This window comes from Cydia strobilella, chromosome 16 (assembly GCF_947568885.1).
Source record: "Cydia strobilella chromosome 16, ilCydStro3.1, whole genome shotgun sequence".
Taxonomy (NCBI): Eukaryota; Metazoa; Arthropoda; class Insecta; order Lepidoptera; family Tortricidae; genus Cydia; species Cydia strobilella.
In genome coordinates, this window is record NC_086056.1 from 14,711,971 (window position 1) to 14,728,923 (window position 16,953).

At 37.5% G+C, this 16,953-nt stretch overlaps 1 protein-coding gene across 1 annotated transcript; it reads left to right on the forward strand.

The window, feature by feature from the left end:
- The first annotated feature begins 79 nt into the window (after positions 1-79).
- On the forward strand, positions 80-12,267 carry LOC134748645 (molybdopterin synthase catalytic subunit). Its single transcript, XM_063683440.1, has 7 exons — positions 80-212; positions 1,230-1,345; positions 5,862-6,037; positions 9,654-9,772; positions 10,898-11,018; positions 11,260-11,471; positions 11,947-12,267. The coding sequence occupies exons 1-7, from the start codon at positions 84-86 to the stop codon at positions 12,058-12,060; spliced, it is 987 nt and encodes a 328-aa protein (XP_063539510.1). The 5' UTR covers positions 80-83; the 3' UTR covers positions 12,061-12,267.
- The last annotated feature ends 4,686 nt before the right edge of the window (positions 12,268-16,953 follow it).

The following is a 16,953-nucleotide window of genomic DNA, read 5'->3' on the forward strand; positions in this document are numbered from 1 at the left end:
TTGAACATAGTTTACGTATCCACAACTCGGCGTTCTAAGAAAGTCCAGGCTCTTTTTAGTAATCTAAACGTAGTTGAGTTATCATGGATCATTTAAAGCTAACAGTGGATAAGTTGTCGGTGGATGCGGTGAGTGAGCTGGTGGTAGATGACAGCTGCGGTGCAGTATCTATCTTTGTGGGAACAACTAGAGATAATTTTGAAGGCAAAAGGGTAAGTTTTTTTTCATAAAGAAGTCTTGTATTTCTAATTGTTTGCTGTGGTTTGTCTTGAGAAAATATGAATCGGAATATTGTGTTATCTTTTCAAATTGATGCATGAAGTGTTAATACACTACACATATTACATAGTCATGTTACGAGTAGAGCACGTGTATCAAAACTTAGTCTCTAATCTAAAGTACCTAATGTACCTATCTTACCTTATATTAAGTATAAGCTTAAGATTTAAGATAATTTTGGTAAACCTTGTAATTAATAGAAGAGCGGAGCCTTCTGGCACAAGTATCTGTTTACTTAAAAGAAGGTTCTTGTTTTGATTCTAGTTAAAACCTGTTGTGTAACCAATAAATCATTTTCATTTAAGGTTTTAAAGTACTTTCCCTCCAGGGCCCATTATTTTTTTCCACACTATAAATAAATAAATATCAAAGGACATTTTTTACACAAATTGACTAAGCCCCACGGTAAGCTTAAGATGGTCTGTGATGTGGGTACTCAGACAATGATATATATAATATACAAATACTTAAATACATAGAAAACAACCATGACTCAGGAACAAATATCTGTGCTCATCACACAAATAAATGCCCTTACCGGGATTCGAACCCGGGACCATCGGCTTCACAAGCAGGGTCACTACCCACTAGGCCAAACCAGTCGTAAAGTTCATAAAGTTGAAAATCCAATAATCAATAATCATTTATTTATTTCTTGAATGCGGTACAATAAAGATGTATTAATAAAACAATTTTTAAACAGCACATCCTGCCTGAATAGGCATAGAAATAACAAGTATTACCTATAACTATGACTAGATTCTTATGACCTATAATGCAGCTTGCAAAAATAATAAAGTTCCGACCTTATACTACATTATACTTATGCGGCATAATCATAGTACAAACATCTTTCACAGAGTAAAAAGCATTTTGTACCAAAAAATCCAACAAATATTTCCTAAATAGAGGCATAATAGGCCAAGTTTAACAAGTTGCTATTGATGCAGGTGCTGCGGCTAGAGTACGAGGCATACGAGCCGATGGCGCTGAAAGCCATGAAGGCCATCTGCGATGAAGTCAGGAGCAAATGGAGCGCTGTACATAGCATAGCTATATATCATAGGTAAGTCATACGTTAAACTGTGTAAAAAATGTGAAGAACGAATGCCGTGACTTATTAAATTGTACCACCTAATAATCAAATTGTTAAAGTGTAGACATTAATCATAATTATTATGTAATTCTTATGAGGCCGGCATCATCGCTCAGCGACGAAGGCCTTTTCTCCTAAATAAAGAAAAAAAAAGAATGCCGTGACTTAACTATGCCTACTTTGGTTTGGGGCTAGGTTGATCTGTTTAAGATTGACCCTAAATTATTTATTAATATTGTTTTTTATTATAGCTTTTATTTATCCATACACTTGGTTACAAATTTGAAATACTAAGTTCATATATATATATTATTGTATGGCCCCTATAGGGTAGAAAGCCTCCTCCATCTTATTCCATGTCTGTCTATCTTGAGCTGAGGTCATCCAGTTTTTACCAGCTGTTTTTACAACATAGTCGACCCATCTTATTACCTATCTTTTATTATACAGGGTGGCTAAAAAATAAGTGCATTCCCATTGCCAGGGAGGTTTTGGGATTATACTGAGCAACTTTTACTATGGGACCAACCACGAAATCGCGGAATTTTTTTTTTACCCTCCCATAGAAAATGGACCAGCCAAAATGTATGAAACAGCCAATTTTTTTTTCGCGATTTCGGGAATGTACTTAATTTTTAGCCACCGTGTATATTTCCATTATTTATATTTATAATTTATTTCCTAGTCTATCTCAAGTATCTCAGATAAAATAACCTTTATAGAATAGATTATTTGACTATATTTAAAATAAATTATTTTTCACCACATGAAATAAAGCACCAGAAAATTAATAGAGAAACGTAGACAGCAGTTATTTTTAGACACAATTTATATTTTAAAACCCGTATAAAACTATAAAGAGTAGGCAATTTGATTGTGACGTCACATGCTAGTGTTTCATATAAATTCCTTCTTCTTCTTCTTTTAAAATTATGGCTTCAGCCCAGTGGGACTATTTCGCCAGTATCAAGGTATTGAGAGGTTTACAAACGACATAAATTGTACGGTTGTACAAGACAGTGTACGGTGATTTGTTAGCTCTTGTAAATCGATAGCTAGACTTTACAAGAAGCTTGTGGACTACCGGCCGTTGACTCCAAGATGGTGGTTAAACGCGCTTCAAAATTAATTCTCCATTCACTGCACACTACCACATTAGTTTACTGTATAATAAGCTATCGATATTACACTTTAAACAATATTAATAAGCAAAAAACAAAGTAATTAATCACGATGCTAACTATCAAGATGGCGCTCGAACCGGAAGTCTCATATAAATTCCATAGTAGCAAAATCGTTTTGACAGTTGGAAAAAAGAAGCTGATTTGACTAGTAGTCAAATACCCAATATTTGCATCATTAATATGCAGTAAAAAGTGATAGTTGTTATCACAGTAAACAAATACTATCACTTACATAATATACTCATAATAACCTTTACAAACATAGTGTCAGCTGTTATTTCCAGAAACAAACAGAAGATGCTGTTATCAAATGACGTCGCAATCTTATCAGTTGTCAAATACAACAGTTAAATAATAACATGAAATTAACATGCTAGGAGAATGAAGATTTTAAGTGTTTACTTGATAAACTTTAAATTAGATACATATGTTAATCTCGGGGCACGGCGGTGCCCCCGCCAAGACGAGACAGAGGGCAAAAGGCAGTGCCTATCTTTTCTCGGCACGTTTCGTCGTATTTTCGAACCCTCGTAGTTTCGGCTGGGATAATGCTAGAGAGCTGAAATTTTTAGTACTTATACCATGTAGTTAGTATTGTATTCTGATACTATACTAAAACTAACATGTGCATTGTCGGTACTCTAAAGTCCTATCTATAATTTTTTTTAATAATTTTGAAATGCTAGAAAGTTGGTCTCATATATAAAAGACCAACCAGTTACTTTCAATACTAAAGACTCCGTTGTCCGGTCTGTCAGCAGGCTGTATCTCATGAACCGTGATAGCTAGAGAGTTGAAATTTTCACAGATGATGTATTTCTGTTGCCGCTATAACAACAAATACTAAAAAGCACGGAACCCTCGGTGCGCGAGTCCGACTCGCACTTGGCCGGTTTTATTGAATGTAGCAATCAAATAATGCGGCGGAGCGTGATCGCCGGCAATTCCGACCATCCAACAAACGAGCAACATCCTCTTTTTCAGTAATATGACAACACATACAATTATGCCTTATTTCCGTAACTCAGCATTCAAAATTAACTCTCAATTGGATAGTTATAAAGTTCGAATTTGAATATCACGATATCAATTAAATGAATGATTGTTTATTTATGTTACCTATTGCTTTTAAGGCCGTTCCATCGGTTTGCCGCTATCACTGTCACATTTCACAAGAAAGAACGGGAAAAACTATGCGCGCCAAGTGTCATTTTTGATCGAATTTTGTAGATTTTTATTTATTTTAAAAACGTTGCCTTACATTATCGAAATTCGAAAGCGGTAAAATTACTAAAGATTGTTTTTCTTCTTTTTTAGGATTCCGTACCCAAAGGGTAAAAACGGGACCCTATTACTAAGACTCCGCTGTCCGTCTGTCTGTCACCAGGCTGTATCTCATGACCCGTGATAGCTAGACAATTGAAATTTTCACAGATGATGTATTTCTGTTGCCGCTATAACAACAAATACTAAAAAGTACGGAACCCTCGGTGGGCGAGTCCGACTCGCACTTGGCCGGTGTTTTGTGTATTAAGTAAGCAAAGCTTGTACTTTGAGTACTTGGTTGGATTGGAGTGGGGATTTCAAAAACTCAAAACACTTACTTTTTAAAATAAAAATATCTATTTTATGCTGAAAACCATGTTAGAGCGTAGCATAATAGCAAGTTAAATAACTATTTCAAATTTTAGATATCTACGTCAAACGGTCTCTGAGAAAAACGCATTAAACTGATTTGCAAGACCGAAGTGATCCCATAAGTGTTCCGTTTGTCAAAACAAAGTTTTGCACGGAACACTAAAAAACTGATTTGGCTAAGAGGCCGTTAAATAAATAACTCTTTGCTCTAAGTGAAGTGAAGTACATTTCTTTAATACAAAATATACTCTCCTTTTTTCCCCAATCCGGCAAGAGGTAAAATTTAGATCTAAAATTGTCCCCCGTTGATAATTAAAACATGCATAATCATAATACCGTTGAGGGACGTTTCGCTCTTAACCCACCTTATCGCGACTTGTGTTGTATTATAAGGGTTATCTTTATTTATTGCCGTATTTGATACAGAACCCAAGGCAAGAGGTCAACTTAACACTCAACACTGTCACTAAAATGAGTCTGCGGCTAAATAACCGGGTTATTGTGTACACGGTACACGAGTTATTTTTTTATAGAGTATATTTATCGTGGTAAGCTGCTTTGTCTTTAGAGGAAAGTTTGGTTATATCGTATTTAAATAATAAAATGTTATATGACATTATTACACAAATTGACTAAGTCCCATGGTAAGCTTAATAAGGCTTGTGTTGTGGTACTTAGACAACGATTTATATAATATATAAATATTTATAAATACTTAAATCACAGAATAAATAATAGTACTACCGTACAGAAAGGAAACTTCCTACAATACCGAAGTTTGACAGCGGTTCAGGGTCGAATCATGCTATCCCTTTCTAATATATGGCACTATCCCTTTCGGCTATTTAGGGTTGTCAAAATTCAAGTCATTATCTTATCTGTGGTCGTGCACGCAAAGGGACGTCAAGTTGTGCCAACCCTAATAATTGCTCGGAGCAATGCTGAGCCGAACGGAGCCGAGTTTGCCCGAAGCGAGGAGTTTCGCACCCCTGCTTAAATGCACAGGAAACACCCATGACTGAAATACCCTTACCGGGATTTGAACTCGGAACCATCGGCTTCATAGGCAGGGTCCTTACTAGGCCACACACCTAGTCAGCAATGTCATCATAATCTCCCTAGCCGGGACGGTTCACTACAGCCTGCGGTCCGTGTGTAAAACTACGTTAGATCGTAATGAAACTTTGCACATACATGAGGTATATCTATGCCTGTAATTAAGTAGTTTATATAGCTCCAGCTTATAAAACAAACGAAATAGAGCAAAAACAAGTTTCAAAATATTTATATCACTACGGTTTCACTCACTGGTATTTTTAATCGTTCTTAGCGACACGTGTCGGTTTCGGACTCATCGGGGCACCCGCCGCCACACCGCGGACACTTGTGCCTGAGGAAGGACTAATTTAGTTTCGGTTAAAAAAGTTTTGAATGAAAAACTTAAATTCGGTGTATTTTTAAATATGGTATCTGAAGCTACACAAACTAATTACAAAAAATAGATATACCTTATCCTATTGTAAGTACAAAGTTTCAGAGCAATCTAGCTAGTCATTTTAAAATGACACCGGAACTACGTTTGTATGGAGAACCGAGCTTGCTGTGGACTGTTTAATTTTATTGTCTTGATTATACAATTACTGATATTCACATATTGTTCCCAGATTAGGCAACGTCCCTACCCGCGAGGCGTCCGTAATCATCGCAGTCTCCAGCCCGCACCGGCGCGACTCACTAGATGCCGTCTCGCTCTGCATCGAACTGCTGAAGGCGAAGGTGCCCGTGTGGAAGCGAGAGGTGTACGCGGACGCGGCCCCGGCCTGGAAGGAGAACCGAGAATGTGCGTGGAGTACCCATCATACTAATAACAGTTGCAATGGACAAAGTGGCCAGAAAGTTTAATAACTCACTTTTTCTATCAATGATTGTCACTTGGCTAGCCCCCCTGGTGTAGGCCACAGAATAAATAATAAGTACAGAAGATTCACTCTCTAAGAGAACGCGTCTATTACGACAGATATGACCGCTAGGTGGCGCAAGCGCGAACAGGCGTCCGTTTCCGTAGCGGTGCGCGGCAACTACTATGGCAAGACACCAAAATTGGTGTGGGCCGCATGTACTTGTAGCGACACGACGAAATCGCGGAGTGAGCCTCGCCTGGTGTAGGCATAGGTATCGTTTAACAGATATAAATACAAAATACCTATTGCATATGTTCATTATAATACATACCTCGTAAAGTCGTGACTTGTGATATAACTTGAGCAATTTTAGTAATAGTTGGACGTCATAATATGACAATGAAGTAGGGTTCCTTTATGAATAACAAAAGACTAGCTAATTAGCTATACATACAGTCGTAATCAGATATATCGGAGCGGCCAGGGTGCTCACAAATATCTGAACATGCCTCTATCAAGATGTTAGAGTGCGATTATGTTATGCGATTAAGTCCCGTCGTTGTGAATAATATATAATGAGTAAAAATCGTGAAAGTTTAAATCAGTGTTTTGTTAGAGTGCGTGTTCAGATATTTTTGAGCGCCGGCCGCTCCGATTTATCTGGTTGCGACTGTACATAAAAATTTATACGCTTAGCGTTGTTATTGTATATTAAAGAAGTACATTTGAATATGTTGTATAGTTCATACAGCTATTACATATATGTATACTATAAGTATGGATTTATATCAATATAAGTTTTTGTTTACAATATAAATAGCATGCTATTAGCAATACTCCCATGCTATATACCTATATGTAACGTTACGTTGTATTTTAATTATTTTAGTAGTAAATTTTATGGTTTTTTTTTGGTGATTTAGGTACCTACTGTTACTAATTTATATATACTTACTGAACAAAGTAGAACATTGTTTTTGCAATTGTTGCACTGTTTGTTTTATTATTAGTAGATGAAATATTATACAATAAAGTCCTTTGTTGGTTACGTGTTTCGTATTTTTATTTCGAGTCGTACAGTCGCCATCAGATATATCGGAGCGGCCGAGGTGCTCACAAATATCTGAACACGCCTCTATGGTCATGGCGCTATGAGTCCCTCGGTCGCTCCGATATATCTGATGGCGACTGTACACTCAGCGTCAAATACTTTGAAGCAACCAAAGTAGTCAAATAGCCATATACTTAGTATGGTGTACCGAACTATTGGGCCACTTTGACTGCTACAGAGTATTTGACGCTGAGTGTACCCTAAAGTGATGTTTTCCTTTAAATTTATTTTCCATGAACCCTATTAAAATTAGGGTTATTGGTTATTAGAATCATACATAAGGGAATCAAAAATAAATATTACATGTTGATAATTTAATATGCCTTTAGGTATAGACTGATGATCACATTTCATACTGCGTATTAAGTTGTTTTTTAATGTAACAGTAGGTACCTAACATAGCAATTATTTGCCAATAAAGTAAGGAGAAAACACACTTGAATTCAGCTGTTTATATTTGGTTGAGAAATAGTAGCAGATAAAGAAATAGAGTACGCACCTACTTACGCCGGAGCAGTTTACTTACACCCTTTTTTGATGATCCCTTATGTGTTATATGTCTACTAGCTTTTGCCCGGGACTTCGTCTGCGTGGACTTGGTAACCGCAGCTAGAGTAAGAATAGCGCCTGGAGAAAATCTCATAGCAATCTAAATTTGAGCATATTATGCACACAAATTAGCAGGCAATTCGTTAATTATCTCAATTCCACCCCGCTTTTTACTCTCTTAAGGGATGATTTTCGGGATAAAAACTATCCTATGTCCTTCTCAGGGACTCAACCTATCTCTATGCCAAATTTCATCTAAATCGGTTCAGCGGTTTAAGCGTGAAGAGGGAACACACAGACAGACAGACAGACTTTCGCATTTATAATATTAGTATGGATTTGAAATTACTTTGGCATGTCTGGCAGTTCATAATAGACATTCAAACGTACAAATAAGTACCTACGAGGCGTATGTGTAAGCATTGTTTAGTACTGCTCAAATGTGGACGAGCCTTAATATTGACACCCAGTTGACACCATTATTATATGCTGTGTATACAGCCCAGAATTTACATTAAGGTTACATTAAGCATAAAGTATAACAAGAGACCGCTTCCTTTGCACCTTATATCTCTCTTTTTTTTCTTGCCTTTTGTCTTCATTGCTAAGTTAATTTGTATTTTAGTTACTCCCTTATTAGTTATCATTTGTATACGCTCTGTTTACATATGTGGCTGCGATAGTGCGCAACCTTAGTATAGTACCTATTAGTTTGTATCATGTCACTACCTGTGAGTTCCTATAATTGGCTTCCTGTATCAACTATAATTTTTATGTTAATGTCACAGCTGTTGGATCTCCAAAAAAATAAAATAAATAAATAAAATATATAAACAGTTAAATACCTGTGAAATAAAACTATGAAAACGGATTATATCGCGTATATTGAATTTATAATACATCCCGACGTTTCGAACCCTTTATAGCGTTCGTGGTCAACGGGTGACTGAGGAAAAATTATTATTTTTATTGCGTATATATATATATCTTTACTTGAAAATAATTGTAGTGTATAACTAGCCTTATGAACCGATTTTGCATGTACAACCAGCCTTAAAGTTTGTAGTCTATGATTGTTAATTATTTTAGTATGTGGGTATTTTTGCACTTTGTAATTTTTCCTCAGTCACCCGTTGACCACGAACGCTGTAAAGGGTTCGAAACGTCGGGATGTATTATAAATTCAATATACGCGATATAATCCGTTTTCATAGTTTTATTTCATGAGTAACTATCGCGGTAACCGAAGACAATATTAGTTAAATACCTAATAAATTAAATAAATTATTACCTTTACTTTTTGTTATATCAAGTCAGATTAATCATTTCTAAACTATTCTAGATTAGTAATATATAATACAAGGAACCAGCTCTATCAATCGATACACGGAGGTAAAACAAGTTTAGGTGAATCAAATGGCTAAAATTTAGTGCTTAAGTCACAGAATAAATAGTACAGAAGGTTCACTACGCACAACTAGCACGCGTCCATTCCTTAGCGGTGCGCGGCAACTACTATGGCTAGACACCAAAATTGGTGTGGGCCGCATGTACTTGTAGCGACGTGACGAAATCGCGGAGTGAGCCATGCCTGCTTAAGTTCCGTTTATGGTGATCCCCTGGCTGTTATATAACATCGTGTAACAGAGACATGATATTATTGATAGTGTATTATTAGATTGTCCTTGTCACACGATGTTATATAACAGCCAGCGTAGGACCACCAGGAAAATAGGCTCCATTGTCCTTAACCCTTTAACGGGCATAAAGGTGTCAGAAACTGCAAAATTGAACCCTATCACTCCTGAATATAGTTCAATATCATTGTGGGAATATATTCCCTCTGCCTTTAAAGGTGTAACTTGTAATAATAAGTACTTGTTTAATTTTTGCAGGTGACCCAACGCCACCGTCGCCTCCAGAGACAGTGGATAAGAGCCTTATCCAAATCAACGTGTCCACGGAAGAGCTGCAGAAACGTATACAGAACTTCATCGAGAGGAAGAGAGAACAGGTAAATATGGGAAAATGAATAATTTGTTATGAGAGAAAACAGTAAATATTTTCTTAGAAAAAATGTTGAAACACATAAAAATGCCCGATAATGGCTTGGGCTAACTAACACGGTAAACTGAAAATAGTTTTAAACACGGGACAATCGCGTAAAACGTTTATTTATGGCCTGACGTTTCGAACGTGAAGTTACGTTCGTGGTCACAGGCAGACACGTCAGGCCATAAATAAACGTAAGTTTTATGCGATCAAATTTATGTTAGTTTTAAAATTATGAGTGAAAAATCGTGTTAGTTCAAATCAATACACCTACGGTAAACTGAATTTTAATAAAACCTCATATGAGGAGTGACATACGGCAACAAGTAACAAAAACACCCCCCTAGACCCATATAGTGGGAAGATTTGCTGACTGTGGATGAGGTCTTGGTGGCTCAGTTGGCAGAGCGCTGGAGTATCGATCCAGAGGCCGTGAGTTCAAGTCTCACCCAAGGCAGTAATTTTTCCACTTTTAAATTTATTCTAAGCTTAAGTAACAAAAAATTAACTACTAGTCTAAAATCCCAATTAATATTTATTACCTGTATGTATGATGATTAATGGATGAACCCTAAGAGTCCTCTGTACGTCTGTCTGTCTCTGTCACCAGTCTCTATCTCATGAACCGTGACAGACAGTTGAAATTTTCACTAATGATGTATTTCTGTTGCTGCTGTAACAACAAATACAAAAAAGTACGGAACCCTTGGTGGGCAAGTCCGACTCACACTTGCCCGGTTTTAATTTTATTTTTAAACCCAGTTTAAAAATTAGTGGATAAACTTTTTCTTAAGTGTCTCTTGTTGTACTGATACTGACGACCAGTCTGGCCTAGTGGGTAGTGACCCTGCCTGTGAAGCCGATGGCCCTGGGTTCGAATCCCTGTAAGGCATTTATTTGTGTGATGAGCAAAGATATTTGTTCCTGAGTCTTGGGTGTTTTCTATGTATTTAAGTATTTATATATTATATATCGTTGTCTGAGTACCCATAACACAAGCCTCATTGGGCCTACCGTGGGACTTAGTCAATATGTGTAAGAATGTCCTATAATATTTATTTATTATTTATATACTTACATGTTGTAGGTGAACATAAGCAACATCCACGACTTCATCCCCGGCGTAGAGGAGAGCGACACGGCAGATACATGTGCGCGGGTGCGCACACAATTTGTGAAGAGGAGCGACTCTAAAGGACATTTAAAAAGTAACTATAACCATTATATGTGTGGATCAAGTTAACATGAATTCTATAGTAATTTTAATCTTCTCGGGGCAGAGGTGTAGGGTTAGAGCCGGCGTAGTTTTATTTGACGTTCATAAGCGCATTGTAATTTGTTGCTATTTAATTTTGTCCCATGAGCCAGGCGACAATGTTGGGGTAGGCAAGGACTGAATGTTTCACATAATTGCAATAATTTTACTCAAAAACAATCCTTATTTTCCAGTCCGCAAAGTCCACAACGAATGGGGCCCGCAAACGGTCTCCTCCCCTCCCCAACCCGCACCCCTGCCGGGCGCCATCGCAGAAAGGGTCCTCAACATAGAGAAGTTCCTCAACATGGGGCCCGTGGCGCCTGACATCTACAGGCGCCTGAAGGAGATGGAAGATAGAATAGCGCAGCTGCAGGCCATATCACCGGAATATGCGAACTTTTGGGTGAGGGAGACCGCTATATATGTATAAGAACGGGTCCTCAGCGTAGAGAAGTTCCTCAGCATGGGGCCCGTGGCGCCTGACATCTACAGGTGCCTGAAGGAGATGGAAGATAGAATAGCGCAGCTGCAGGCCATATCGCCAGAGTATGCGGACTTTTGGGTGAGTGGGACAGCTATATAAGAACAGGTCCTCAGCGCAGAGAAGTTCCCCAGCATGGCCTGACATCTACAGGCGCCTGAAGGAGATGGAATAAGATAGAATAGCGCAGCTGCAGGCCATATCGTCGGAGTATGCGGACTTCTCGGTGAGAGGGGACTGAGGAGATTACATTTTCAAAAAAACCGGCCAATTGCGAGTCGGACTTGCGCACGAAGGGTTCTTTTTCTTAGGGTTCTGTACCATTACGCACTTATTTTTTAGCCACCGGTGTATATGACCCATTTTTATTTAACAATATTTTCACGTTTTTTTTTAGAAAACGCAAAAAGATCGTAGCGAGAGCGAGCAGAAACCAACCGTCGACTTCATCTACTCGGCGGACGATATAGCTCGTAAGATCGAGCAGCTCGAGAATATGGAGGACACGTGAAACACATATACTACTACCGAGGGGGCTTTCAAATATTACGTAACGCAATTTTAGAAGATTTTTGACCAGGGACCGGCCCGCTATCCCTTATCGGGGTTTTATAAGGGTATTGCATAAGGCTTAACTCACCATACCCTTTGCCAGACGAAACCCTTTGTTTTGCTTTTAAAAACCCTTATATAAAACTACCACATTTGAGTAATCGGTAGCCCAAATACCCTTACAAAACCCTTATCATCCGCTCACGAACACCTTGCATATTGCTTATAAGGGTTAGCCTTATAAAGGGCTTCCCTTTTAGCATATAAGCGTGCTAATTTAAGTCGTCTACCTTGTTCATAAAGCACACATTACTTCGAATCCGAGCGATCGTCGGCGGCGACGGCGGCGTTCTTTGACTAGCCACGTATTTTCTTTCCTTTTCATACACTACCGTAGATATATACTAATCCAGTCTCTTTCACGCAAAGGGAAACCTTTATAAAAAGCGCTTAAAGATAAGGGTAACCCTTATTAAGAGCTAGCCTTATTTTTGGTTAGCTTTTCCGTAAGGGTTAGTCAAAGGTAAGGGTATGAATGGGCTTGCAGTTCAAAAGGGAAAGTCTTTCAATGTGTTAGCCGTGTTTAAGTGTCGCCCATTGAAAGGGTTTTACGCGGAAAGGGTTGTCCAGTCCCTGTTTTTGACCCCCTCTCCTCCCTGTGTAACACGCCGTAACTTTTTCGTGTACCCTCCCTCCCCCCTACCTAAAAGTTACGTAATACCCAAGTGACCATTTTTACCTAAGTCACAATAATGTTCAGTTCAGCAAAATATTATCATAAAATTTAAGAAATGAGCGAACGTGTATGGGGAATGTTATGCGAGACTTGCGAGAGGTATGTCAGGATCGTAGCAAGTGGAAATCCTTGGTCTCTGCCTGCCACTCCGGGAAATAGGCGTGATTATGTATGTATATATTTTATTTAATTAAAAAAAAAACATTGTTACGTAACGACTTGTTCCAACCCTTTATGTTTCTGATCGAAACGTTTATATTAAGCTTTAAGAGTACAGAATTAGGCTTGAGACCTATTAAAATTAGGCTCTAAAACTATTAGCGCATCTAGTTTAAGTTTCTAATGTATTTTAAATAAATATGTCCATTGGGTTATTGTACAAATCCGCTGATTACACGAGGTAAAAAATAAAAGAAAGTAAAATTGTCTTACCAATCTATATTTCACGTTTTATTTACAAATTTTAACATCAAACCTATTATATTATGGTGTCACCCCATTTGATTGTGTACCATCGTTCGCACCGTTAACCCTTCGATCACCAAAGACTTACGTCGGTTACAGCCCATCAACCTCCGTTAACAACGATAGGCGAGGCGCTCAACGGGTTAACTGACAATTCGTAAACCTATCTAATGCCGGCTACACACGTAACTATATCGTAGCGATTTCAGACTGTGCAGATAAGTCTGAGGTTCCTAATGCCTCCATGTCGTCAAAGTTAATATGGTCGTTAAGTTTTCTTAAACTTTCTAATGTTCTGCGCCACTTTCTTATTTTTTTTCTCTGAAAAGAATTAGCGAAATAGGTCCAGCAGTTATATTTTTCATTAATTTACTTGAAGAATGAACGTGCGCACACAAGCACAGAATAACTTACAAGCAAGCTACGTGAAGTACTGCCGAAATGAACGATCGTCATCCACACGCAACGATAAAACTGTGGAAACGCTATCGACAACGATATATTTAATATAAATTGCAACTGCCACATGACCGATAATCGACAACGATTTGTCATACACACGGTAGATAAACATCAACCTGATTAAAACGTATTAAATTTTTATACTATTTGTGCACGAAAGCTAAAGACAAGTGCTTAGCGAGATGCGTTTGGAGAAGCACTTAAACAGCTTAAACTCACGGCCCCTTATGTTTAATTTATTGATGAGGTACATAGTATTACACCGAGCAGTTTCATTTCTAAAGTAATTCTCAATATTAACAAAAATTGTTTTAACAAAAAAAATATCCTTTTGGGTTTTCCAAATTCTCAAGGGCAAGTTCGCGTTTTGACAACGACATGTTCTCAAACATTAAGCCATGTCACGAGCTGCCACTACAACAAGTCGAATTGCCACCTTTATCCACGTGATCTTTATCCGAATCGTTTCTTATTCGCTTGCGTTGAGCAATTTATTTTCATTTGTTCCTTTTAATATGTATAGACAGTTTGTGTTGTGTCATAGACAGTTTTTGTTGTGTCATAGACAGTTTGTGTTGTGTCATAGACAGTTTGTGTTGTGTCATACACACGCTACGATTTATAGTTACGTGTGTATATAGCCGGCATAACAGTCAGTATCAAATATAAAGTTACGGCGAAAGTGGCCACATACACCGTAAAACACATTTGTCAAAAAAAGGATGTGTTACGATATATTCCGTCACTTTGGCGGTCACTACTAGATGCTTACTGTACTAAACTATTGCACACAGATTGCACAAAAAATTTTTGCCCATATTCTTACAACAGTAGCAGAAGTTAATACACGGTCATTGTACTCAAAAATATCTGAACACAAGATAATTAGGTTTGTACAGATATTCGTTACTTCTGTTGCCGATGCACATACAAATGAACAAATAAAAATGTATAGTGTCGACGTGTTAAAATTATCGTGATCTTAACCCTTAAATGCATGATTTTTTTATTTTTGGAACCCATTTTTTTTTCTGTTGAATCTGTGTGCTGTCCAAGTGTCCAATGCTTTGTATACATTTGCCAACAATATGCATTTAAGGGTTAAATGCATAGTGATGGATGCAGCCTACATAACAAAAACATAATTTTTTGCGTTTTAGGGTTTAACTTACGGTTGTAGTGGTAGGGACCTTACGGTTGTGGTGTTAAAAAAATAAAATGAATCAGTACAGATGAAATTTGATAAATAAATGACATCACATATCATTAACCTTTTAAAAACAGATTTTATTTTAGACGTTAGTACAGAATGTAGTGCGTAATTTTTTCCTTCGTATTTTCTCGGAAACGTTTGTATTTGTCATGCTACTTCAGTCAACCTCAGTACTTTTTGTACCGAGACTGACTGAAATAGCAAGACGCGTTCGTACGTTTCCGTGAAAATATGATGGAAAAGAATAGTGTACTACATCTATTAAGCGAGTCATCTCACAAGCAATCTTTTTAATGCTTTATATGGCAAGTATTTGCTTAAAATAAGCTGTCTTTGAATTATATTGTTAGTAAGGTTTTAATTACTATTTTATGTGTGACTAGTCAGAATCAATCCCAATTTTGACACTTCATCCAGTCACCGTAAGGTATATTAAATCGAGACTGGAATAAATTAAATTTGTTAGAAACTTCGAATCTCAGTAAGTACCCATATAAATACACGTAAATCTTTAATAAAATTAAATAAACAATTATAAAACTATCACATAGTTTATTTGCCTAAGATAACAGAAAGATCATGTTATATGTCTCTGTCCATCCAAATATACAAATGAGGGACTGACTCTTATATATTATTAAAAGAGGAAAAACTTTACATATAATATAATCTTTCTGGATAGGTAAGTAGTATAGTGAATGAAGGACACAATACATGTGACCAATTTGACTCACAATAGTGTTATTGTATTGTATTGTATTGCATGTTAAATTAAAACATCAAAAGCAAAATCAAAGCATAGGTACTGTCCAGTAACGCTCTCTTTGGTTCTTATTTTTAGAGATTTATATTATACTAGCTTTTGCCCGCAACTTCGTCTGCGTGGACGTAACAGCAGCTAAAGTAAGTATAGCGCCTGGAAAAATTCTCATAGCAATCATTCAATTTGAGCATATTATGCACACAAATTAGCAGGCACTTCATTAATTATCTCAATTCCACCCTGCTTTTTACTTTCTTAAGGGATGATTTTCGGGATAAAAACTATCCTATGTCCTTCTCAGGGACTCAACCTATCTCTATGCCAAATTTCATCTAAATCGATTCAACGGTTTAAGAGTGAAGAGGGAACACACAGACAGAAAGACAGACAGACTTTCGCATTTATAATATTAGTATGGATTATTAGTAAGTTAATTAGTCAATTTAACTATTACATAAAATAGCGGCTGGTACCAATGAGTTTTCGGAACTTATGTACGAATTATCATTCGATATTTACCAGTCGCTTTTCGGTGAAGGAAAACATCGTGAGGAAACCGGACTAATCCTAACAAGGCCTAGTTCCCCCTCTGGGTTGGAAGGTCCGATGGCAGTCGCTTTCGTAAAAACTAGTGCCTACGACTTAGGATTAGTTATCAAGCGGACCCCAGGCTCCCATAAGCCGTGTCAAAATGCCGGCGAGGAAGATGATGATGATGACATTAAATAAGATGTGGTGCCTGTTAGTATGTAAAAATTGGTATTTACATATGTAAAATTATTTAGCATATGAATTGATTTCGCAGTGTTTTATATATTACGAAGCCTTATGCTCAGATAACTTGGACTCCTTCTTGAGAGGCTGGCCAGATATAGCACTAAACAGAGACGAGTGGAAAAAGAGGGGGGAGGCCTTTGCCCAGCAGTGGGACACAGTGGGCTCTGAATAATAATAATAATGCTCAGAATAAGGCAAAGTCCCCTGGGTAACTATGTAAGTCTATGATTCCGCTAAAAAGGGACCACTATGTCAGTCGTAGGACGATTTATTAAATGCATCTTTATATTATTAGCAAGTTATTGACAAGAGGCATAGTGGGACCTTTTGCCGCAGGATGACGCAATTTAAACATTACACGATTATCATAATATTAACCTCAATAGTGATGCTATTTAATGATGACTGTCATCTTTAAGAAAACTGACGTGACGGT